The sequence below is a fragment of the Eublepharis macularius genome, chromosome 3 (genome assembly GCF_028583425.1).
Source record: "Eublepharis macularius isolate TG4126 chromosome 3, MPM_Emac_v1.0, whole genome shotgun sequence".
Taxonomy (NCBI): domain Eukaryota; kingdom Metazoa; phylum Chordata; class Lepidosauria; order Squamata; family Eublepharidae; genus Eublepharis; species Eublepharis macularius.
The window spans coordinates 52,236,087-52,262,061 of NC_072792.1; the positions used below are offsets into that span (position 1 = coordinate 52,236,087).

At 46.4% G+C, this 25,975-nt stretch overlaps 1 protein-coding gene across 1 annotated transcript in view; it reads right to left on the bottom strand.

Moving 5' to 3' along the window:
- Positions 1-9,993: 9,993 nt before the first annotated feature.
- LOC129326177 (acetylserotonin O-methyltransferase-like) overlaps positions 9,994-25,975 on the bottom strand; it is a 45,385-nt gene continuing 29,403 nt past the window's right edge. The window contains exons 7-9 of the mRNA XM_054974343.1: positions 21,500-21,640; positions 13,325-13,447; positions 9,994-10,252 (exon numbers count right to left, since the gene is read on the bottom strand). Of these exons, the coding sequence (XP_054830318.1) occupies positions 10,041-10,252; positions 13,325-13,447; positions 21,500-21,640 (476 nt within the window). The 3' untranslated portion in view covers positions 9,994-10,040. The remainder of the gene's footprint in view (positions 10,253-13,324; positions 13,448-21,499; positions 21,641-25,975) is intronic.

The window sequence follows — 25,975 nt, forward strand, 5'->3', positions numbered from 1 at the left end:
TCTCACTTATTACTCTTATTATTTCCCCCCAGTACTGCCTGACTACCTCACAAGTCCACCACATATGGTACAAAGATCCTTCATGCTTTTTACATTTCCAGCATTTATTAGACGTGTTCACATTCCCTAGCACAATTTTCTTTGGTGTCAGGTACCAACGATAGATCATTTTATAGACATTCTCTTTACTCTCTCTCATCTTCATGTGACTGATGTAGTGGTGCCATTTCTGACAGGAACTTTATGGTAATTCCTCACAAAGTTACAAAATATTTTCTTATTTCAGTTTGTATCTGTGATGGAACAAACTAGTTGTGGGTTTTACTTTTGTATCACAGTAATGCTACCAGTTATGACATTCCCTCATTCTTAAACCAAAGAAATGGCTTTTTAAAACTCAAAAATAACCCACCTGCCCCCATTTCTGGCAAGGGCCAGGCTGGCAGCAGAAGCACTGCTCACTCGCAAATGACCCCCTAAGCACTTAAATCACTCAACCCGGACAAGGCGGCGATGTTTCTTCACGCGTGAAGTAAAGTGCTTAGGGGTGTTCCCCATGGGGGCTTTGAAATAGACTCCTGAAGAAGCAAGCACGAAATCTGCTTGCAGCCGGCCACAGATTGAGGGTTATGCAGGAATGAGGTTTACTGCTGCTTTTACAACTGACCTCATTATTGCTATACAGGAGAAGGTTATGCAGAAATGAGATTTACTGCTGCCTTTACAACTCACTCCACGAGTGTTTTGCAGGGGTGAGGTTGACTGTTGTTTTTATAACTTACCTCATGGCAGGAAAGCCTTTCTACTTTATATTTAGGAATGCATAAGAAAGAAGATCTGGAAAGAAAGTAAAAAACTGTTTCATCAAGGATTTACCCGGAAGTTATGGACTATTTGGAGAATGCTCATATATGAAATGTTGCCTTGTATGGACTTGTATGGACATTTGTGAATGGATATTTATGAATTTGTTATATTGTGGTAATATTTATGAATTGTCAGCACTTTGCACTTTCAATTGCACTTATAAATTGACTCATTGTATTATAAATGGCATGAAATTGATTCTTTTGTTCCCTGTGGGATTCACCTCCCTCCTTTTTGCATCAAATTTCTTATCCCAGCCAGGTGAAGGGGGGTGGGCATTGCCATCTGATCTGCTCCTGATCCCAGCTGGGTAAAGGGGGTTAGGCATTGCCACCTTCTCCACTCCCAATGCCAGCTGGGTTAAGGTGGGCAGATGGCATTGCCACCTGCTCTGCTCCTAATACCAACTGGGTTAAGGTGGGGGTGGGCATTGTCATCTGCTCCACTCTTAATATCAGCTGGGTGAAGGCAGGAGGTAGGAATTGCCACCTGCTCTGCTCCTTATACCAGCTGTGTTAAAGTGGGGGGTGGGCACTGCCACCTACTCTACCACTAATACCAGCCGTGTTAAGGCAGGGGGCAGGCATTGCCACCTGCTCCGCTCCTGATCCTAGCTTGCTGATGCGGGAGTGAGTATTACCACCTGCTCCTAATACTAGTTGGATTATAACAGGTAGTGGGCATTGCTACCTGCTCTGCTCCTATTACCAGCTGGGTTAAGGCAGGGGCTGAGTATTGCCACCTTCTCTGCTCCTAATACCAGCTGGGTTAAGGTGGGGGCTGGGCATTGCCACCTGCTCTGCTCCTAATACCAGCTGGGTTAAGGTGGGGGGTGGGCATTGCCAACTGCTCCGCTCCTGATCCTAACTGGTTCAAAGGGGGGGCATTGGCACCCTTTCCACTGCTAATACCAGCTGGGTTAATGTGGAGGTTAGGCATTGCCACCTGCTCCACTCCTAATATCAGCTGGATTAAGGTGGGGGTGGTCATTGCCACCTTCTCCACTCCTAATATCAGCTGGGTGAAGGAAGGAGGTAGGCATTGTCACCTGTTCTGCTCCTTATACCAGCTGCATTAAAGTGGGGGTGGGCACTGTCACCTACTCCACCACTAATACCAGCTGGGTTAAGGCAGGGGGCAGGCATTGCCACCTGCTCTGCTCCTGATCCCAGCTTACTGAAGTAGGAGTGAGTATTACCACCTGCTCCTAATACCACCTGGGTTAAGGCAGGGGGTGGGCATTGCCACCTGCTCTGCTCCTAATACCAGCTGGGTTAAGGTGGGGGCTGGGCATTGCCAACTGCTCTGCTCCTAATACCAGCTGGGTTAAGGTGGGGCGGTGGGCATTGCCAACTGCTCCGCTCCTGATCCTAATTGGTCCAAAGGGGGGTGGGCATTGCCACCTGTTCCACTGTACTACCAGCTGGGTTAATGTGGAGGTTAGGCATTTCCACCTGCTCCACTCCTAATACCAGCTGGGTTAATGCAGGGGTGGGCATTGCCACCTGCTTTGCTCCTCATGCAAGCTGGGTTAAGGTGGGCAGAGGGCATTACCACCTGCTCTGCTCCTAATACCAACTGGGTTAAGGTGCGGGTGGGCATTGTCATCTGCTCCACTCTTAATATCAGCTGGGTGAAGGCAGGAGGTAGGAATTGCCACGTGCTCCGCTCCTTATACCAGCTGTGTTAAAGTGGGGGGTGGGCACTGCCACCTACTCCACCACTAATACCAGCCGTGTTAAGGCAGGGGGCAGGCATTGCCACCTGCTCCGCTCCTGATACCAGCTGGGTTAAGGTGGGGCGGTGGGCATTGCCAACTGCTCCGCTCCTGATCCTAATTGGTCCAAAGGGGGGTGGGCATTGCCACCTGTTCCACTGTAATACCAGCTGGGTTAATGTGGAGGTTAGGCATTTCCACCTGCTCCGCTCCTAATACCAGCTGGGTTAATGCAGGGGGTGGGCATTGCCACCTGCTTTGCTCCTCATGCAAGCTGGGTTAAGGTGGGCAGAGGGCATTACCACCTGCTCTTCTCCTAATACCAATGCTCAATCAGTGTTCACACCCATTACACTCATAAGTACACATCAATGAACATACAATTCAAATGCAAATACAAAAGAATAGTCCAAGAGGGACTAGATGGTTTAGAAAAGGATGGCAGCATAATAATTAAGGGGAAAATGCTGGGGGAATCCTCCTAAAAACCAAGATCAATATATAGAGACTAAGCCCAAGGAGGCACAAACAGGGTTAAAATAGAACACCTATTACCTTCACAATGGTTCAATTATTTTAACAATGTATTACTGAAACATCATATCCACATGATATAGCACGGGGAGTTGTGGAGGATATATTGAAAAGCTAGACTGCATCCGGAACCAATTTCAGAATTTCTACTCCAACTTTTAGACATCATACTTGAAAAGAATTATTTTAGATTTGATGATACTTTTTTCTTTCAAGTCAAAGGAGTAGCAATGGGATGTGCAGCAGCTCCCAGCATTGCAAATCTGTTTATGGTGCAATGGAAAGCAAAATATATCACCAATGAGACTAATCCATATTATGCGCACATTAGTATATTTAAAAGATGTGTAGATGATCTGTTCTTCTTATTCAAATAATCATCAGAAGTTGACAAGTTTTGTGAGTGGCTAAACATGAGGAATCCTAATATTCAGTTTACATGGCAGAGCAATGCACAGGAGATTAATTTCCTTGATGTTATGGTGTTCAGGAGCAGAGATAACAGATTACAAATATGGTCGTATAAAAAGAATAGAGATAGGAATTTCTATTTGCTCTATGAGTCCTTCCATCCAGCACACGTAAGATGCAACATATCTTATGGTCAATTTTTGAGACTGAAACGTAATTCATCAGTAGAGGATTATAATCAGGACTGCTTGGAAATCCAAATGGCCTTTGAACGAAGGGGTTACCCCAGACGCATTTTACAAAAAGCATCTTCCAGAGCCTCTGGGGTACATAAAGAGAGGTTGTTTGAAACCAACATTAGGGTGAAGTCAGATAGACTGCAATGGGCAATGGATTATACTCCCCTATGCAAACGCCTGTATGCTATTGTTCGCCGTCACTGGCCTTTGGTATCAGATATAAAAGGATGTGAATTGCCACCTACCATAGGCTATAGGTGAACTAAAAACATCAGGGACACTTTAGTCTGTTCAGATTTGTCAAGGACACAGGCGATGGCAGATACGCCAATGGGGAATTACAAATCCGGGCATTGTGCTGCAAGCCCCTTGATTTTGGAAGGGACTTGTATTGATGTGCCATCTATGGGAAAACAGGTGCGTATCAAACATTTCTCAACATGCCAGACTGCTGGGGTAATTTATCTCATTATATGTCCATGCCACAAATTGTATGTGGGAAATACCATTAGACCATTGCGGCTTTGGATCCTTGAGCATGTATCAAGAATCAGAAATAATGTTCAGGAGGCCCCTTTGACTCAGCATTTTAAGGAGAAACATCACAAGGCACTGGATATGAAGGTAGCAGTTTTATGTGTGGCATGTAGAGGCTCTGGTCAATGTACACCCAAAGAATTATTTAGAAGGGAAGCCCAGTGGATTTTCTTTCTTTGAAGCCACAGGCGCTTAATAATGAACTTGTGCTAAAGTGCTTTTTGGGATAAGTACCAGTATAGGTTACTGCATCTTTAATTTCAGTGAAATGGTCGAGATAGAGTTACTATATAAGTGAGTAAGAACCAAGAGGGTGCATGCTAGATTGTCGTGTCAGCGTCACCCTCTGGGTTCAAAGAATGAATTGAAGACTTGTATGGGTAAGCATGGAGATTTATTTAAACTTGGTAACAATTGTTGAAGGCTTTCACGGCTGGAGAATGATGGTTGTTGTGGGTTTTCCGGGCTGTATTGCCGTGGTCTTGGCATTGTAGTTCCTGACGTTTCGCCAGCAGCTGTGACTGGCATCTTCAGAGGTGTAGCACCAAATGACAGAGATCTCTCAGTGGACATTGGAGATCAGCTATGTACAGAATGGGAACTATCTTGTGGGATTCTGCAGGGTGCAATCTTATCTCCTATGTTATTCAACCCCTATGTAAAGCCTTTAGGAGAACTCATTTGCAGCTATGGATATCATCAATATGCCGATGACACCCAACTCTATATCTCACTATCCAGGTCCCCACAGGATGCAGTAGAAATCTTAGATCACTGCCTGACAGCTGCAGTGAAATGGCTGAAAAAGAACAAATTGAACCTAGACAAGACTGAGGTGATGCTTCTTGGGAAGGCAGAGATCTTGAAGGACATTGTACTCCCCGCTTTCGATGGAATTCATCTGACCCTTGCAGACTCAGTTAAGAGCCTAGGTGTCAGGATGTCAGTTCTCTAACCAGAGTACAGCCATATTGTGTTATGTTATAACCAGTAGTTTTCCAGTTTTCCTCCCTCTAGGCCCAGATGTTGTCCAGGCCGTTCATACTCATGGGAGCGAAGAGGCTTATCTATCCAGTCCAGCCAACGACCTTGATGTCCTCATCTTCTCAGGCCTTTGCAGACAGGATGAAGGGGGAGGCTGGGACTGGGTGTTTGATGTATTGTAACTTTCATTTTACAGGCCATTTTCAACAAAGCTTTTGTTCAGCCAGGGGCCTCTCCAGCCCTTGGATCATGGACACCTGTATCCTGAGCATAGTCTTTCAATAAACCTTTTGAAACCAAGAAACCTTGTGCTTCTTGCAGAAGGCGGGGGAGATGAACTCGAGATAACTGGGATTCCATAGTCTGACAATAACTAGTAATAACTGGATCCAGCATTATTACTAGAAAAACAAGTTAAGGCAGTGGCAAAAAATGCTTTCTACAACCTCACTCTAGCCTGGAAGATGGCTTCTTATCTTGACACAGCTGACCTGGCCACTTGGATCCATGCTATGGTAACATCAAGGCTTGACTATTGTAATGCTCTATACACAGGTCTCCCATCTAAGTTAACTAGGAGCCTCCAATTAGTGCAATATGTTGCAGCTCAATTGTTATCAGGAGTGAGCAGGAGCATGAACATCACTCTCATCCTGAGGTTGCTCCATTGGCTATCATCAGTTATTGTGCTCAGTTCAAGGTATTAGTTATTACATGCAAAGTTCTTCACGCCTTTGGTCCGGCATATCTACGGGCCCGCCTCCCTCCCTATGTTCCTCCATGGCAGCTTCGCTCATCTGAACAGGGTCTCCTGCAGGTGCCACGCTGCACATGGGTGAAGTCAGCAGCAGCCCATACACGGGCTTTCTCTGTGATGGCCCCTATCCTGGTGAATGACCTGCCTGATGAAGTCAGAAGAGCCCCCCCCTGAATTATTCAGAAAGGCTTTTTACTCAAACAAGAGGGCTGTATCGTAGGGATAGGGTCTCAGATGTTTTGCTAATGAGTTAGGGACCATAGACTTCATCACTATATTGCCTTACATATTTTCTAATGCTTTAAATATGTACTCGTATATACCACCAGTGCTCCATGTTGTCTAATGTTAGTCCTAGAACTGATGTTCTGCTTCAGTATTTTTTCTACTCTGATTGGATTCTTGGTAATACTGTCTTTTAAACTTATTTACCCTATGATGTTGTTTATGGAAATGTCCTTGATTCTGTATTGAAATGTGCTTGATACTGATTGTACTAATCTCATACTGTGTAATTCGCCTTGCATATCAGTGAAAAAGGTGGACTATTAATGAAACAAACAAACAAACAAACAAACAAACAAATAAAACATGTACCCATGCAGGATCCAATGCTCTCTTTGAAATGATCGCAAAAAAAGGAGAACATCAGACATGATATCCAGACGTGCCACCGTCTGCAATGGCTGTTTGTCTTATTCCTCAGAATCCCCCTCCCCCCCCCATAAATGGAAGCAATGGTGTCGATTCCAACATTAACCCACTGGTTGATTGAATCAACGAACCCTTGCATACACCACCAAAGGTGTTCACCATATATGGCAGCCATTGTTTCACACAGCTGCCAAGGCTTCATACTCAAGCTCCTGATTTAACGTGAAAAGTATTTGCAGTAAGTGGATATCTTTATTGGGGCCAATCAAAAGCTTACAATATGTGGGGTTTTTTTGTTAGACTGTTGAAAGAGAGATGACCAAATAAGCAATTATTGGCTTCTCTCTCCCGTAACCTGGGTTTCTTCTTTGCCAAACGGTCAGCTCTTCCCAAAACACTGTCATTTCTAAAGTCATTTCGTAAGGAACAAAGTATAGTGATGCAAAGTTTGAAAAATCTGATTACTAATAAGATAAGTACATATACAATTAGAACAAACAATTTATGCATAACCTTAAGATAAATCTAAAGAAAGCAATAGAAGTAACAAAGATGACAATCTAAATAAGGAAATTGATAGACTTAACATGTAACTAAGGAGGAATAGAGTTCAAGCTACTTTAATATATATCCCTGCTAAGTTAGAAGTTTAAATTAATGTGATCACAGTTGTATAATTATCAGCTGCTGAAGCTGGTGTTAATCCCAAGTACAGCCAAAATGTGGTACTTGTAGAACTAAATGGTAAATCATTATTTTGGGTAAATCTTTTAATGGAAACAGCACAAAAAATAAAATATTCTAAATATGGGTTCTCTTGACAAATTGCAATGAGTCCTAGCTGGCTCACATTGGTTCTCTGTGCTTTCCTTCAGATCATCTATACAATGGGTTTCCAATGTGGTGCTTGTGGGAGCCATGATGTCCACTGACACCTTATCTGGTGCCCATTAAATCCTTTGAGAAAGTGGGTGGGACTAGGTGGGGCTCTTGCCCAGTAGGGATTCTGATTGGCCACTGGAGATCCGATTGCCTATGCAGAATAAAATGCTTTGGCAGCAGCTGCCACCATAGTATTAATTTTATTTGCTCTCATTCCTTTTACACAGTGAATTTTTACAATCACCCCTTTTCTCCCCTGCACTTGGGCTTCCTCTGTGTGTACAGTTCAGCTTCCTGTAGAAGCCATTTTGTGGTTGCATCCATCACCATGTGTCAGAATTTCTTATGTGCCCACAGGCAAAAAAAGATTGGGGACCCCTGATCTATACCCTATATCCTTTGCAGCCGTTACCCTAAAGGGCAGATTAAACTCTGTTTTACTAGCAGTTTGCTGAGCTTCACCTTTATACCAGCATTGAAGAACAAAAGATCATTCATCTTTCTTCTTTGCCCCTGAACTGTTGTCAACACATAATATTGGTTTAGCCTACAATTCCCACATCACCATTTTTATAGGTGTGCTAACATCTGCCATCTTTTGGTCAAGATAGACATGATGGGATGATGAGCATGAATACACTCATGGGAGTAGGAGTGTCTATTTGTACTGAAATGCACCATGCTGGTGATGAGAGGAATTAAACCCCGCCCTCTTCTCTGCCTTACCATGCTGTGAGTGTTTAGGTGTTTTTCTTCCTTTGAAGCCAGAAGTGCGCCAGCTTTCAAGAAAATTGCTTAAAGCACTAGAAAATATTAGTGTAAGGTAGGGAAGTTTTAGCTTTCCACATTGGTGTGTTCCATTTTGTATGGCCACAACCATTTTACATATGAACAAAGGCTGCATGATTATACATGAACCTCCCGTTCAAATCTAATTTGGCCTTTAACTTTCTTCTTTTGTTATTCCGTGGATAAAGAATTCTCTCTCTGACAATTCTCTCCCTCACATGCAATTTGAGAGCAAATAGTAAAAATAATATAAAAGTCAAAATAGGCTAACAAGGGGGTGTGCAAAAAAAATTTGAAAAAAAAAGAGTTGGAAATAAGGGATTCCTGAAGCGGCAAGCCTCTTCACGAATCCCTTGTTTGATCCGCTTCAGTGTGCTCCGTAAAGATTCTGAGCACACCAACAAACTACCCCCCCCCTATTTATTCACCCTTCCCCTCCCATTGGGTGAAATAAGCCGAGGGGGGAGAGTTCAAACCCCACCAAGCAGAACAGCTGCTTGGTAGGGTCTGTGGCCGGCCCTTTAAATTCCAACAGGGAAACCCCACTCCCCGCGACCCAGGTGAAGCATGGAAGGGCCCTTTCCAGCTGGCTGGAGGAAGGGGCAGAGAGTTTGAAGGGAAGAAGATTCCCTGTGCTGCTTGCAAGCGACACAGGGAAACTTCTTCCCTTCAAACTCTCCCCCTTTCCAGCTGGCTCGAGGAACGGGGGGAGAGTTTGAAGGGGAAAAGCAGCACGGAGAGGGAAATTTAAACCCTGGCAGGCTGCACTCAGCCACTTGACAAGGAAACCCCTGACAAGCGGCTGAGTCGAGGATGAAGTGTCCCTCTCCCTGCTGCTGCACAGCAGCAGGGAGAAGGGCATTTCACCCTGGCAGGCTGCACTTAGCCGCTTGTTAGGGAAACCCCTGACAAGTGGCTGAGTCGGGGATTTAAATGTCCCTCTTCCTGCTGCTGTGCAGCAGCACAGAGAGGGAAATTTAAACCCCATCAGGCTGCACTCAGCTGCTTGTCGGGAAACCCTGGACAAACAGCTGATCGGTGGTTTAAATGTCCCTCTCCCTCCTGCTCCACAGGGGCATGGAGAGGGACATTTCAGTCCCTTGACCTGAAGCTTCCCAAAGCTACACAAATAGCTTTGGGAATCTTTGATTTGGGGTTCCCGAAACGGCCCCGGTATGCTGGGGCGTTTCAGAAATTCTGAATCTTTGCAAATCGGGTCCAATTCGGCCATTTTTCCTGAATCAGAAACCTGAAGTGCACACCCTACTAACAAGCCCACTTCCTTGCACTTTTTCTTTGGGTCTTGCAGGTACCAGGAAGCTCAGATCAGAATGATACAAAAACAATACTCTTCCCTTCTAGTCTCAGCAGTTAGAGGAGTACAATTTCATGATATGTAGCTTTTCTGAGCAGCCAAAGTGTGCAGTCAAGCCATCAATAGTATATTATTGCTAGAACTGGAAGGCTTGTAAGGAATCTGAATTCACTAGTATCTGTACTGTAGGGGATATTGGAAATTTTGCAAAAATAGTCATAATCTATATACTCTTGTTATGAAAATCTTTTGGTATCTAGAATGACTAGTTGAATAATTTGCTAAGATATAACAAACATTTGATTATTTTAACTCCTTTTACACACTGGAGAAAATGAAACATCCTGGACAGCATTATTTTATTGCCAAAATGACATCTTGAGAGGTGTTCGTTTTCTTTCTTTCAGCCTCCTTGAAGCCAGCTGCACTGAGGAGCATGTTGATTTCTGATAGGGTTCGTTCTTTTCCTTCAGTATGAAGCAACATAATCAAAGAATAAAATTGGGACAATAAAGGCCCACATCGATCTTCATTGACAACCATGCCAATTACTAGTACTCCACCGCCTGTTTCAACAGAGAAAAAGAGCACCATTTTTCTTGCAGAAAGGAATGTGAGGAGAATTCTGGAGTGACATCTCATGAAAAACTGGGGAAATGTTTTTGAATGCATATACAATTAACCTGCACATGGTATAGGAATAAGGGTAGAGTGGCTGGTATCAGGGTCAGATTAGTCATCTGGCCTTGATGCCCCCCTCCACACACACACCTGAAGTAGAACCCTGTTTTAGCTCATCACTCATCTAAATGCCATATTAAACTGTAATTGTTTTTAATGACTATTGTACCCCATCCTGAGCCCACTTGTGGGGAGGGCGGGTTAAACACCAAATAAACTAAACTAAACTAAACCTTTTAATCAAGTCCTGCTGAAACACAGTAGCACCAGGCTTCTCCCTGCTTGGGTTCAAGGACACTAAGAGCTCTGTAATCCAGCCTAACTATTTTCGGTGGCTGCTCAATGATGATGTCAAAGGACCTGACTGAGTCTAAAGGACATGTTCAAAACTAGTGTCATAATTTGGAACTGAGAGAATAAAGGTTCCTTATGTTTTATTTGCCATCAAGTGATTTCCAACTTTTGGTAACCCAATGAATTAATGATCTCCAAAACATCCTTGCAACGTTTCTTTGGTCTTGAACACTGAACACCATGACTTCCTTTATGGAGTCTATCCATCTTATGTTGGCCTTGCTGTTTTCCTACTGCCTTCATCTTTACCTTAGCAATTATAAAATGGCAAGGGAGGAAAAGTATAGATGTTGAGTACCAGTGGGCTATGCCAGTTCTGTACTCCATAGTGAATGGAGGGATGGATTGGCTGTTACTTTACCACATGAGATCCTGGTGTGCTGCTGCCATGGAGGACCAACTGTTACAGAGTCCCCACACCCAAACAACATCATATAATAATAACTAGGGGTGTGCAAAAAAAAATATTCAGGTTTCCTGCTTTGGGAAACCTGAAGCAGAAAAAAAGAGTCAGAAATAAAGGATTCCTGAAGCGGCAAGCGGCTTCAGGAATCCCTTGTTTGACCCGCTTTGGTGTGCTCCATAAAGATTCAGAGCACACTGACAAATTACCTCCCGCTTATTTCACCCAATGGGAGGGGGAGGAGGGAACCCCCTCCTTTCCCTCCTATTGGGTGAAATAATAATAATAGCAGCATTAGATTTATATACCACCCTTCAGGATGACTTAACACCCACTCAGAGCGGTTTACAAAGTATGTTATTATTACCCTCACAACAAAACACACTGTGAGGTGGGTGGGGCTTAGAGAGCTCCAGAGAACTGTGACTAGCCCAAGGTCACCAAGCTGGCTTCAAATGGAGGAGTGGGGAATCAAACCTGGCTCTCCAGATTAGAGTTCCGTGCTCTTAACCACTACACCAAACTGTCTCTCAAATAAGCTGAGGGGGGAGTTCAAACCCCACTGAGCAGATCAGCTGCTTGGCGTGGTTTGTGGCCGGCCCTTTAAACTCAATCTGGGTTGTGGGGAAACCCCCCGCGACCCAGGTGAAGCGTGGAAGGGCTCTTTCCAGCTGGCTGAGGGGGGAGAGTTTGAAGGGAAGAAGGTGCCCCGTAGAGCTTGCAAGCAGCATGGGGAACCTTCTTTCCATCAAACTCTCCCTCTTTTAAGCTGGCTGGAGGAAGAGGAGAGAGTTTGAAGGGAAGAAGCTTCCCTGCGCCACTTGGAAGAACCGTGGGGAAACATCTCTTCAAATTCTCCCCCTTTCTAGCTGGCTGGAGAAAGGGGGCAGAGTTTGAAGGGAAGAACACTCCCTAGCAGGTTACAGTCAGCCTCTTGTCAGAGAAACACCTGACAAGCGGCTGAGTTGGGGGTGAAATGCCCCTCTCCCTGCCACTGCACAGCAGCAGGTAGAAGGGCATATGATATCACCCCGGCAGGCTGCACTCAGCCACAGCAACATGGAGAGGGAAACTTAAACCATGGCCGGCTGCACTCAGCTGCTTGTCGGGAAACCCCCGACAAACAGTTGATCGGTGGTTTAAATGTCCCTCTCCCTCCTGCTGCCCAGGAGCATGGAGAGGGACATTTTAGCCCCTTGACCCAAAGCTTCCCGAAGCTACACAAATAGCTTTGGGAATCTTTGATTCGGGGTTCCTGAAACGGCCCCTGTATGCTGGGGACGGTTCAGAAATCCCGAATCTTTGCAAATCAGGCCCGATTCGGGTATTTTTTCCGAATCAGAAACCCGAAGCGCACACTCGTAATAATAACATAATAACCTTGTGCTTTTATACCACTCTTCTGGAAAATGCCACACTCTGAGTGGTTTACAAAGTCAATGCCATTATTATCCCCACAGACACTCTGAAAGGTAGGTGGGGCTGAGAGAGCGCTGAGAGTGTTGCAACTGGCCCTAGTTCTCCCAGCTGGCTTTAAGTGGAGGAGTGGGGAATCAAACCCAGTTCTCCGGATTAGAGTCCTGCTGCTCTTAACCATACAACAAACTGGTATACACCAAACTGAAGGAAGAAAATCAGGCATAATGGCACCTAGCTTCAGCCTGTGCCAGCTGGCTTCAGTGTAACCAGCAAGGAGGAACATTTTGGCTATACTTTTCCTCGCTGAACACACCTGGGCCAGCAGAGTAATGTTGAGCACAGCTGTGCTCCTCCTCATCAGCCACACTGCACTTGGGCTAGCAAGAATGAACACAGTCTTGTGCCGGTCCAGGCATAGTGCTGCTAGTGAGGAAGAACACAGCAGTGCCCCCTTTCCCTCCACCCACTCTTCAGCCCTCCATCAGGTGAGGGGCCAGGGCAGCAATGAGCCCCTTTTCAGGCCATTTTAAGCCCCCAGTCTGCCTCTGAGTGAATGAGAATTGGTTTGAGCAAGAATGAATTGTAGTTTAAGCAGTCAAACGTCCTTTTGAGGGCTTGATGTCTGGAACTCAGGATACCTATTTTAAAATAAAAACCTGAAATATTTCTGCACTTGAATAAGAGAGTATTGAGAATGCCTTGAGAAAGCTGAGGGCAATGCATACAGCCTATGTGAATGTCACAATTTATGAAGTCTACCACTATCCACCCCTACACGTACCAGGTTTGCAGGTCTTGTACACTTCGGTTAGCAGCTGTACACACTTTTTATCATCCCAGTTATGGAGGACCCTCGCCAAAACATACAGATCAGCTTCAGGAAGTGGGTCTTTAAAAAAATCCCCTGTATTAAAATGACGCAGAGATCAGTTTGATTAATCATAGACTTCAACAAGAATAATTAGCTAAAGTCCGCCTACTGGAACTTACACAGATCCCCATTTCTGAACTTCCTATTGTTGTTTCTAATAGATATCAAGAGAAAAGTTATCCAAACCATAGATTCTCAGGATATAACACAGATATGATAGCAACGGGATACAACATTGGTCCTGCAGTGTCCACCCTCAAATGGAGGTGGGAGGCTGGGGGTTGATAACTTAAAACACTACCTGGGTGCTTGGGAAGCAAAGAGGGGGCTCTCTCTAAACATGCTTTTCCATCCAATAACTCTTTTTAAAAGCACAATTTCTACCATGATCAGAGTGTTCAGAGTCAGCAGTCCAGGTCAAGTCCAAAGGGGGGGGGCAAGGCTGGGTTGGGCGGGCATGGCGCGAGGAGAAAGCATTCCCCTTGGTGCGTCACGCTGTGATTGCTTTCGGCTCTCTAGGCACTGGTAGATGTGCTGACATAGCACCACCAGGACTTGGAGCGTGGCAAGGCACTCTGTTCAGGCCAATTCGTCCAGGACCTCATCTACAGGCCCTTCCACAAATTGGTCCATGAATGCTGACTCGTTCCAGGACAGGTCCTGAGCTAGGAGTTGGAACTCTGCTGCATAGGCTGCCACGGTACCCCCTTCCCTGATGGAAGCAGCGGATCCTTCTATTAGCGTTCTCCACTTTGATTGGGTTGGCAAATGCCGTCTGAAGCCACTCTATGAACCCAGCATAGTCTTGCAGTGGTGATGACAGCTCTAGGAGGAGTGGGGTAGACCACTTGGCAGTCTTTAACAAGTTCAAGATAAATTCCACCTTGGTCTGGTTGTCTGGGAAGTCCCGGGGGCGCAGGCTGATGTATAGCTGGCACTGGGCGAGGAAGACCGTGAACTCTTCCACATTTCCTGAGAATTTCTCCGGTGGCTTACTGGGCACTTGGGCAAAGCTGTGGAGGGAGGCTGCATGGCCACTTGAGCTTACTGCTGCTGAAGTTGCTGCTGAAGTAGACTCACTGTGTTGGTAAGCTGGTCAACCCACTGCTGGAGTGCTTGGTTTTGCACCAGCAGGGCAGCAGGTGCAGCTGGGTCCATGCTGTCAGTGAACTGTTGTGGAGTGGAAGCAATGGGTTACACTCAGGCCAGGGGCATGTGTCCCAGGAGTCAGCCGGTCAGATTAGCTCACTGGTTGGCCAGGCAGGCTAACAGCAAGTCCATTAGAGCAAGAGTCAGTGGTCCAGGTCAAGTCCAAAAAAGTCAGTCCACATGAAGGGAGGCAGGTGAGAAGTCCAAAGCAAGGCCAAGGTCATAATCCAGAAGGTCAGCCCAAAGGGGGGGGGACAAGGCTCAAGGCGGGTGCAAGGCTTCCAGGCACAAGGCTCAGTTTGCAGGGAGTGGTGAACTAGGTTACTTCCAAGCTGAGCTGTGCTCAGTGTCTTCCCTTTATACTCCTCCCAGGTTGGGAGGGTGAAGGGCAAGTGTTCCCTCTTCCTCTGATTGACTTGCCTCACTCTCCATGGTCAGCTCCTCTCAACGTTGCTCCTGCACCTCTCCCACACAGCCACTCTCGCTCAGCTCTGCCATCTAATAGCTGGCTCCGGCGACTTGACCCTTCCCGATGCTGGTGTCACCTTTTGCCTGCGCTCATTTCCGCCTCTGGCTGCACCTTCCAAGGTTCCTGGCTGTGCCTCCTGCTGCTCTGCCCCAAGCTACCTTGGCGTCACAGCAGGCTCTGATACTGGTTTCTCTGCTCTTGAGTCTGGCCCCACTGGCTCCTCGTCCTCTGAAGAGGACTCACTCATAGGTAATAATGTGCCAGACCAACCCTGACCAGGTTGACTCATAACACCATCCCCCCTCCCAAGCCCCCCCCCCCCGCTGTGGCCTGGATGGCCCTGGATTCTCTTGATAGGCCCAATGGGACCGCCGAATGAGGCAGGGAGCATGGAGGTTCTCGGCTGGTTCCCAGGAGCAGTCATTGGGCCCATAACCCATCCAGTCCACAAGATATTGTAGCTTACCCCAGTATAAGCGGGAGTCAAGGATCTGCTGTACTTCAAATTCTTCCTTGCCAAGACTGGCAGAGGTGGTGGTGCTGGGTCACGAAGCGGGTGCAGAGGTGCCACTAGGGTAAGCAGGGACTGGTGGAAAACCAGGTGGATGTGCACCATGGGCAGGGGTTCTAGATGGTACGCCACTGGATTGATCTGCTCCAGGATCTGATATGGCCCAATAAAGCACACATCCAATTTCCGAGATGGCCATTGGCTGTAGAAGTATCTGGTATAGAGCCATACCAAGTCTCCCACTCATAGGTTCTCTCCCTCCCACTGATGCTGGTCTGCTGTTGCCTTGTAGGCCCTCTTTGCTTGATCCAGTTGCTCCCGCAGTACCTGATGGAGGGCCTGCAGTTCTTGCACCCAGGTGTCTGCTGATGGGACTGAGGTCTTGGGAGTGGTCTGCAGGAAGTAACACATGTGGCGTCCATATGAGGCTAGAAAGAGGGTTTGCTGAGTAGAGACATGGACTGCATTATTGTATGCAAACTCCACCACGGGGAGCAGGTCCACCCAGTCGTCTTGCTGGTAACTGACGTAGCAGCGAAGGTACTGCTCCAGGGTGGCATTTGTTCTCCCTGTTTGACAGTCTGACTGTGGATGGTGGGCCGAGGATAGGTGAACTTAGGTGCCAAGGAGTGTCTGCAAGGCTTGCCAAAAGCGTGAAGTGAACTGAACTCCTCAGTCTGAGATCAGATGCTTGGGGGTTCCCATGTAACTGGAAAATGTGGTGGAGATAGAGACATGACATTTCTTTTGCTGAGTGGGAAGCTGGCCAAGGAATGAAGTGTGGCATCTTGGTGAAGAGACCAACTGCCACTAGGATACAGGTCTGTCCCTAAGAGGGCAGAAGTTCCATGATAAAGTCTATGGATGCCGTTTTCAATGGCCCTTTTGGTGTGGGAAGTGGTTGTCAGAGACCAGCCAGTCGGCCAGACAGGTCTTTGGCTCGACAACATACCTCACACGAGTATACATAGCGTACCACATTTCTCTGTATTTGTGGCCACCAGAACTCCCATGATAGCAGGTGAAGAGTCTTGTAGCATCCAAAATGCCCTGCAGGATGGGTGTTGTGGGCTAGATGTAGTGCCTCCACCCGCAAAGCCCTGAGGAGGTACACATAACTGTCCTTCGTAAGCCAACACCCCCTGTTGGAGGAGGTAACCGGGGGTATGTGTGTTTCTGAGCTGGGTTTTGCAGAGCCAGGATGATCTGTTGGGTCCAAGGGTCGCACTGTTGTGTCTTCTGGATGTGGATCAGTAGGGGGTCAGGCTCCACTGCTGCGGCAAAGGTACTAGGGGCCAAGGTGGTCAAGGCTGTAAGTGCTTCACCTGCCTGTTGGGCGAATTCAGGTTTCTGTGAGAGCGCATCAGCCTGTTTGTTTTGGGCTCCAGGGATGTAGTGTATTTTAAAGTCGAAATGCGAGAAGAGAAACCACTGTGTCTGTCATTGGTTTAATGTCTTGGCAGTCTGGAAGTGCTCCAAGTTCCGGTGGTCGATGTGAACCATCACAGAGTTCCGAGCTCCCTCCAGGTGATGCTGCCATGTCTTGAAGGCAGTTTTTATGGCTAGCAACTCTCTCTCTCCCAGATGGTGTAGTTGCGTTCTGTCATGGTAAGTTGGTGAGAGTAAAAGGCACAAGGGCACAAAGGCCCGTCCTCTTTGGTTCTCTAGGCTAGGATGGCCCTGATGGTGGTATCTGAGGCATCTGCCTCCACAATGAACGGGAGATCCACTCTGGGGTACTCCAGTACAGGGCTCACTATGAATTGGGACTTTATCTCTTGGAATGCCTGCTGAGCCTTGTGGGACCACATGGACAGCGTACGTAGTTTTAGCAATTGAGTCAAGGGGACTGCCAATGCTGCGAAGTCTGGGATAAACTGGCAGTAATAAATGGCGAACCACAAGAAGCGCTAAATATCTTTTTGGTTCCTTGACATCTGCCAGGATAGTATTGCCTCAACCTTGGCGGGGTCCATCTGGATACTTTGGGAGGATACACGATGTCTTAGGAACTCAACCTCCTGATCGAAATCACACTTCTCCAGTTTTGCATATAATCCGTGTTGGCAGAGCTGGTGCAAGACGAGCTTTACATGGTCCACATGCTTGTCAGGTTTCCGGGAGTAAACAATGATATGCTCTAAATAAATGATGACATAACCATCCAAGAAGTCCCAGAACACGTCATTGATAAACCTCTGGAAGACCGAGGGTGCATTACGGAGGACAAATGGCATGACCAGTTATTCGAATTGGCTGTAGCAGCTCCTGAATGCGATCTTCCACTTATCCCCCTCTTTGATCTGAATCAGGTTGTAGGCCCCTCTCAGGTCAAGCTTCATGAACCGGGTTGCACCCTGGAGCTTTTCAAGTAGTTCCGGGATCAACGGGAGTAGGTAGCAGTCCTGGACTGTGATTTGTTTGAGTGACTGGTAGTCATGACACATGCGGAGCTCCCCTCCATTTTTCTTGACAAACAGGACAGGTGCGGACATGGGGGAGGTGGAGGGACAAATGAACTCATTTTCCAGGTTCTTAGCCAAGAATTCCTGGAAGGCCAGGCATTCAGGATCTAACAGGGACTGGAGACAGCCCACAGGGAGGGGCTTACCTGGTATCAGGTTGATTGCGCAATCATAGAGTTGGTGTGGTGGGAGTTAGCCCCCTTTTCTGCAAACACGTCCTAGAATTCCATGTAATGGGCTGGTAGGCTGAGCCCCTGCGGCCCTGTACTGGTCCCCAAGAGCAATTCTGGTAGCCTCCCAGGAGGAGCTGGAGGGAACTGCACTGTCCACTGGACCCAGTCAATGGTGGGGTTGTTCCTGGCCAGCCAAGTCATGCCTAGGACTACTGAATGGCACAACATGTATACCAGGTCAAACCAGATCTGGTCCTGATGGCTTCCAATCTTCAGCACTAGGGGCCATGCTTTGTGAGTCACTGGGTCCAATTTCAGAAGTCGCCCATCTAAGGCTTCAACTAAGGAGGCACTGGCCTTCTCCAGCAGAGGGAGTTGGTGCTACTGTGCAAAGGCCAGGTCCATAAAGCACTGGGAAGCACCTGAATCCACCATGGCTCATGTTTCCAGGCATCGCCCATCTGGCACTGGGAGGTCTACCAGGAAGAAGAGGTGTCCCTCTCTGGTGCAGTCAGCCCCATGGATGAAGTGTTCTCGCCCCAGTTCACGTGGGCTGCCGCAAGCTGGGGCCTGCCTTTGGCTGGTGCTGGGGGATGGCACATCTCAGGGCAAGAGCTAGTGTAGTGTCCAGAACCCCCACAGTACAGGAAGAGTCTCCTGGTCTTTTCTTCTGCTGACAAGCGGGGCCGCATCCCTGCCAGCTCCATGGTTTCCCCCGGAAGTGGCTAGGGCTTGGCTGGGTTGGGCAGGCATGGGGTGAGGAGAAGGCAGTGCCTCACTCTGTGATTGCTTGTGGCTTTCTAGGCACTGGTAGATGTGCTAACATAGCACCATCAGGGCTTGGAGCATGGCAGGGCACTCTGTTTGGGCCAATTCATCCAGGACCTCATCTACAAGCCCTTCCACGAACTGGTCCATTAATGCTGACTCGCTCTAGGAGTAGTGGGGTAGACCACTTGGCAGTCTTTAACAGGTCCAAGATAAATTCCACCTTGGTTTGGTTGTCTGGGAAGTCCCGGGGCTGTAGGCTGATGTATAGCTGGCACTGGGCGAGGAAGACCGGGAACTCTTCCACATTTCCTGAGAGTTTCTCGGGTGGCTTACTGGGCACTTGGGCAGAGCTGTGGAGGAAGGCTGCATGGCCACTTGAGCTTGCTGCTGCTGAAGTTGCTGCTAAAGTAGGGTCACTGTGTTGGTAAGCTGGTCAACCCACTGCTGGAGTGCTTGGTTTTGCGCCAGCAGGGCAGTAGCAGCAGCTGGGTCCAGGCTGTTGGTGAGCTGTAGTGGAGTGGAAGCAATGGGTCGCACTAAGGCCAGGGGTGTGTGTTCCGGGCGTCGGCCAGTCAGATTAGCTCACTGGTTGGGCAAGCAGGCTAACAGCAAGTCAGTCCATTAGAGCAAGAGTCAGTGGTCCAGGTCAAGTCCAAAAAAAGTCAGTCCATATGAAGGGAGGCAGGTGAGAAGTCCGAAGCAAGACCAAGGTCATAATCCAGGAGATCAGTCCAAAGGGGGGGCAAGGGTCAAGGTGGGTGCAAGGCTTCCAGGCATGAGGCTCAGGTTGTGAAGAGTGGCAAGATAGGTTACCCAACTGAGCCCACTCAGCATCTTCCCTTTATACTCCTCCCAGGTTGGGAGGGTGAGGGGCAAGTGTTCCCTCTTCCTCTGATTGACTTGCCTCACTCTCCAGGGTCAGCTCCTCTTGACGTTGTGCTTGCAGGCGCACGCTCCTGTGCCTCTCCCACACAGCTCCTCTTGCCCAGCTCTGCCATCTAGTAGCTGGCTCAGACGACTCGACCCTTCCCCATGCCAGTGTCACCTTTTGCCTGTACTCATCTCCGCCTCTAGCGGCTCCTTCCGAGGTTCCTGGCTGTGCCTCCTGCTGGTCTGTCCCAAGATCTTTTGGCATCACAGCTGGCTCTGATGCTGGTTCCTCTGCTCTTGAGTTGGCCCCACTGGCTCCTTGTTCTCCAAAGAGGACTTACTCGCAGGTAATAACATGCTAGATTGACCCTGACCAGGCTGACTCATGACACACAGAAGTCTGCTGCTATCAAGTTTCCTTTGGTCTAGGTTCTGATTAACTCAAGAAAGCCCATGTTTTATGCCGATGAAGGAAGGCCAGAGAGCAGTTGATGGTAATTACACAGGAAAGAAAAGCCAACAATATTAATGAAGTCATCACATTATTTTTTAAAAACTTTCCTAGCTGCCAGTTTTTGACTGTATTACAGCTTGTGCTCTCTTACCCTAAAATTCCTACTCTGTCTAGTATTCAGAAAACCAGAGATGTGTTATATGTATGTGTGCCTCTTTTGAATCTGTGCAGAGGGGCCTTCTGTACTACATGAGTAACATAAAGGTAGAAGCAACTGTTGGTGGCAGAAGCTGGTTAATTGGTTACTGAGCTGTGTATGAAATTGTCCTTGACTGCTGAATGTGACTAAAAAGTAATTTAAGTGGTATATAATTTAGAAAACAATACCCTAGTATTTGATTCCAGCAGTCAATTTGGATGGCAAATTAAGAAAAAAGATGTATATGGGCTTGACAGGGAAGGCTACATCGAGTATCACTATGATCTTATACCCCCAAAATCAGACCATTTGAAGGAAAAACTGACTTGTGAGGAACAAAAATCACTCAGAACAGAGGTTCTCATACATCAGCAATACAAGGTCTCTCTTTTGATTTTAATGTTTTAGCAGCAATTGAAGTTCTCCTCCCTCACCAGTGTCTGCCATGTGCCGGTATACAGAACAGTGTACAGAAAGCCATGTATGTCACATGTGCTAGGAGTACACAGAAAAACAGTGCCAGCATGCCTTCACCTTTAGAGACCTCAAAATATTACAGTGATCCTGCCTGCCTGCACTGGTAGTCAAATATTTGCTGCTTTCAGATATGGAGGTGCTCCTTAATCCCATGCCTGGTAGCTATTGATGGCCCGATCTTCCGCAACATCAAATATACTTTTATGCTTTACTAGACAGTATTCTATTCTTATTATTAAAATTTTACCTCAATTTTTTTTTTGCTACAAAACCCATCTTGTTTGATTTAAGTTCTCTTGGACAAGTGTTACAGTTGATGTAATTAAGTAAAAGGACGTCAGTACTGAATAATGATTTTGAAATTCAAAGAACATCAGAATTACCTACCAGAATGCACGGCACAGGGCAGAAACATCACTCACGGCTTATTGTGTTGTCAAACCAGTCTATGGGTAGACTAGGAAATATTTGCCACATTCCTTGGGGCGCTCATTTTTCCTCTGACAAGATAAATCACAAGTAGGAATTCCAAGCAACCCACACCCACCTTCTAGGAAATGAATCCGTTGTTCTTCCTCTGATACAAAGTGCTTTTTTGCTACTTTTACCACTTCAGGCAGGTCAAAAATAGAGACTTTGCAATTTGGATACAAATAAATACATTCCTTAGCCAAGGCACCACCACTTCCTTAAAGAGAGAGCCAAATACAAAGAAGGGATTTATTTTTAATGAAAACTGTTCAATGCATTTTTCAAGCAAGCTTGTGCAAAAAACAATGGTGTCACATAAAGATTCTGGCTTTCCAATAATTTCAGAGGCAGTTTAATTCAGTACTTGAGTAACTCCATGGATTTGGTGTATAAATACCTTCTGCTAATACAGTAGTAATTTCCTCCAAATGGCCAAAGGCCATTACAATTTTAGGTAAAACTGAGAATACATAAAATCTGATGGTTGATAGGAAACAACAACAAAAACAAATTAGATTTAAAACAAGATTAAGAAAAGCAGTGATTTTTTTCTAACCCCGCCTCCAACAAACAACAACATAAATCAAGCTACAGCAGGTTGGGGCTGGAACATGGCTCTAGCTTGAATTATTATAGCAGCCAAAGCATTCAATGAAACCATCCAAGGGACATAACTTGTGCTAATAAAAAACACAGTAGTCCACAATGGAACAACCAGGCTTACCAGGTTCCCACCAATGGCGGACAAACTTCTGGTGATAGCAGCCTTTGCCCTCTGATCACTGGTGATCAGCAGAAGAAGACAGGCTGCTCTGAAATTGCCCAACATTGGCAGCAACCTGGAAAGGAGAGCAAGGATATGAGCACAAGTGCACCTGTGTTCCTGTTGGATAACATTACTTCTGGTGTGACCTTGAAGATTTAGCATTGCACTGGAGTGGATTCTTTAGGTATTGGCCAAAATACTATGTACGATATAGTTGATTCCAGGTTACACTGAAAGTAATGTTATGAGCTTCCTTTGTTCTTAAACTACAGATATGGCACCAGAGGCATTTTTAGAATTCCAAAATAACTAACTAGTTTATTTACTCTTGAGGGACATGTTCAGGTGAAATCAGGAGTTGAAATTTTCTGAGGTAGTTCAACATATATATAGAGAGAGAGAGATGGGCACAAACTGGAAGCAAAATAAACTGTGCAGTTCGTGGTTCGTCACATTTCATGAATCATGAACCACGAACTTTCATGAACCTGCCCCAGTTCACAAAATAGTTCATTTCATTTGTGAAAACTTCACATGCAGGTCAGCAAATCGTCACTTCCGGGTCAGCAGAAGATCACTTCCGGGCCAGCAGAAGGCCACTTCCGGGTCAGCAGTTGCCTAGGAAACTGATTGATAGGTGCCAGGCTGTCTGCAGTGACAAACCAAACACCAAACCAAACGAACCAGCCTAAAGTTTGTGGCGGTTCATCAGAAATGGGCTCTGACAAACCACCGGTTTGTGAACCACAAACCGGCCTGGTTCATCACAAACTTTGGTTTGTATTTCGGTTCATGTGCAGAAGTGATCTTTGGTTTGTATTTTGGTTCATGCTCATCTCTCTCTATATACGTATGTATATATGTAATGTATGCTGGGATGTGTGTGTATACATACACACACCGACATACATATATACATATATATGTCAACTTGGTTTTGTCCCCAACAGATCTTGTCAGACCAACCTGGTTTCCTTCTTTGATCGAGTGACGAGCTTACTGGATCATGGGAACTCTGTCGACTTGATTTTCCTGGATTTCAGTAAAGCTTTTGACAAGGTTCCCCATGACATTCTAATGGGTAAACTAGAAGACTGTGGACTGGATTATAGGACAGTTTGGTGGATAGGGAACTGGTTAGAGAACCACACCCAAAGAGTGGTGGTCAATGGTGATTTATCAGATTGGATAGAGGTGTCCAGTGGGGTGCCCCAGGGCTTGGTTTTGGGCCCGGTGCTTTTCAATATTTTTATCAGTGATCTGGATGAAGGGGTAGATGGGCTACTCATTAAATTTGCTGATGATACCAAATTGGGAGGAGTGGCAAACACCCAAGAAGATCTGAATACTCTGGAGAAGTAGGCGGTTGTGAACAGGATGCAATTCAACATAGATAAGTACACAGTATTACATCTGGGCCACAAAAATGTGACACACAAATACTGGATGGAGCATACACTTCTGGGCAGTAGTGTATGTGAAAGAGATCTTGGGGTAAGTGGGGACTGTAAACTAAATGTGAGCAGTCAGTGTGATGCGGTGGCAAAAAAGGCAAACTCAGTCTTGGGTTGTATCAAAAGGGCCATTGTATTGAAATCACAGGAGGTCATAGTCCCTCTCTATACTGCCTTGGTTAGACTGCACCTGGAGTACTGTGTGCAGTTCTGGTGGCCTCACTTCAAGAAGGATGTGGACAAAATCGAGAGGGTGTAGAAGAGAGCAATGAGGATGATCAGGGGTCTGGAGACTGAGCCCTATGAGGAAAGACTGAGGGTCTTGGGTATGTTTAGTTTGGAGAAGAGGAGATTGAGGGGGGACATGATTGCTCTTTTTAAATATTTGAAATGCTGACATTTGGAAGAGGGCAAGGAGCTGTTCCAGTTGGCAGTAGAGGATAGGACCCAAAGCATCGGGCTTAAATTACATGCCGAAAAGTACCGGCTGGATATAAGGAAAACTTTTTCACTGTCAGAGTAGATGAAAGGTGGAATCAGCTGCCTAGGGAGGTGGTGAGCTCCCCTTCACTGGCAGTTTTCAAGAAGAGGCTGGATGAATATTTGTCAGAGATGCGTTAGGCTCATCTTGCATTGGGAAGGGAGTTGGACTAGAAGGTCTGTATGGCCTATTCCAACTCTGTGATTCTGTGATGTCTCTGAGGTAAAATCAGAACATACAGAGACTTCCATTCTTATGCTCTTTGGTTCCCTTGTTTCTCTCCAAGCACTCTCATATACTTTCTTTTAGTGGTCTCTCTTGTGAAATTAGGTATGCTGGTACCCAAATTCTAGTACCCCAGTCCCCTTTCCTTCACACATCAGTGCTTTCCTTCAGTTGTTAACTGAATCTTAAGCTCTCCAGCCACCCCTCTCTGTTTGACTGGGTAGGGAAAATCTCCTCTTATTATAAGATTTTTCCCCTTTCTTTGGCCCATTTGGAAGTCAAACTTCCCAAAACTCCTTGCCAACTTTCCCCAGTTCTCCTGTTGGTCTTAAAACTGCTATCTATTAGGACACCATCTCCCAAGTCTTTATACTGAATCTCTTTCAGGACTGAAAGAGCCGCCTCTTTCCAGCTCGTGCTACCGAATCAGATTCCTTGGAGTATCCTGTCACTTGAAGCTCTCTGATTCTGTGAATGATTAACGCATAACATTCCTGCAGGTGTGTGTGTACAGTACTTCTAGGCTTTTTAAAACATGCCGTCTGTGACAGACTCAGCTTCAGATGCTGAGATTTCCAGTCAGTGAGCTATGATTGACATGTTTCCTCCCCCCACCCCCAATGTGGCTATCCTGAAATGGCAGATGGGGATGGAATGTTGGGGAAGCTGTCAGTTGGGGTTGGAGAGTAAACGAGAGAGTGAAAGGGAGTTGGAGCCTGGCTTTAGACCAGAGAGGGTCAGCCAGAGAATCCTCTGTGAGAGGAAATAATGTTTGTGAAACACTTTTAGTCCTAGGACTAAAGTGGGGAAAACCAGCAATAACTCCTACTTAGACTCAAGAGATCTGGGAATTATAGAGGGCCAAGGAAGTGGGTAGAGAGAAGTCTCCCCTTCAGTGCCAGGAACAGGGTTATAGCTCATAACTATAACACCTGCCCAGTACCTAGGAAGGGGAGCACCCTAAGGTCTGGAGAGGAGGGAAAGTCGTGCTGTGTTTGTGTTTGAGTATATAAAGTGTAACATCTGTGAAGCAGTGTCAATCTCTGAACAAAGCCAGCAACCTAGTGTTATTCCAAGTGTTTTGTGCCTCATACCAGTGAAGTTCCTGTACAAAAACCTTTCTGTTTCTTCAGTTCAAACAGCTGCCTACCTGCCTTTTGACTTTAACCTACTGTAAATAAACCTTCTGTTACCTTTTGAACCTCCCCAAGCTTTGTGTGCCAGTTTCTGCTAAAGGGAAGTGCAAACCCCTGATCTGTTCCCTACTAAGACTTGGCTGGGTAACCATTTTTACTAATCCTTAAGGGTGGGACAAGAAGGAAAGTTGAAGCTTAACATCAACCATGCTACCAGAGGCTTCCCAGCCCAGTATACAGCTTCACAGGCTTAAAGAGGAGAAGTTTTACCTCAGGGTAGGGGAAGGTCAGCCTAAGCCTGAGTTGGACATGGATTTGTGGCACCATCTATCACAGAGGTAATTATGGGACACTGTTGGCACATATGCTAATGCATGTACATGAAGACAACTAAGATGATTCCCTGACACCCCCCATTTCCATTTGTCAGGGGGGCAGACCTGGCAACCCTAGGAACAACTGTGATCAAGTCTAGCTGCAACAAAGAGAA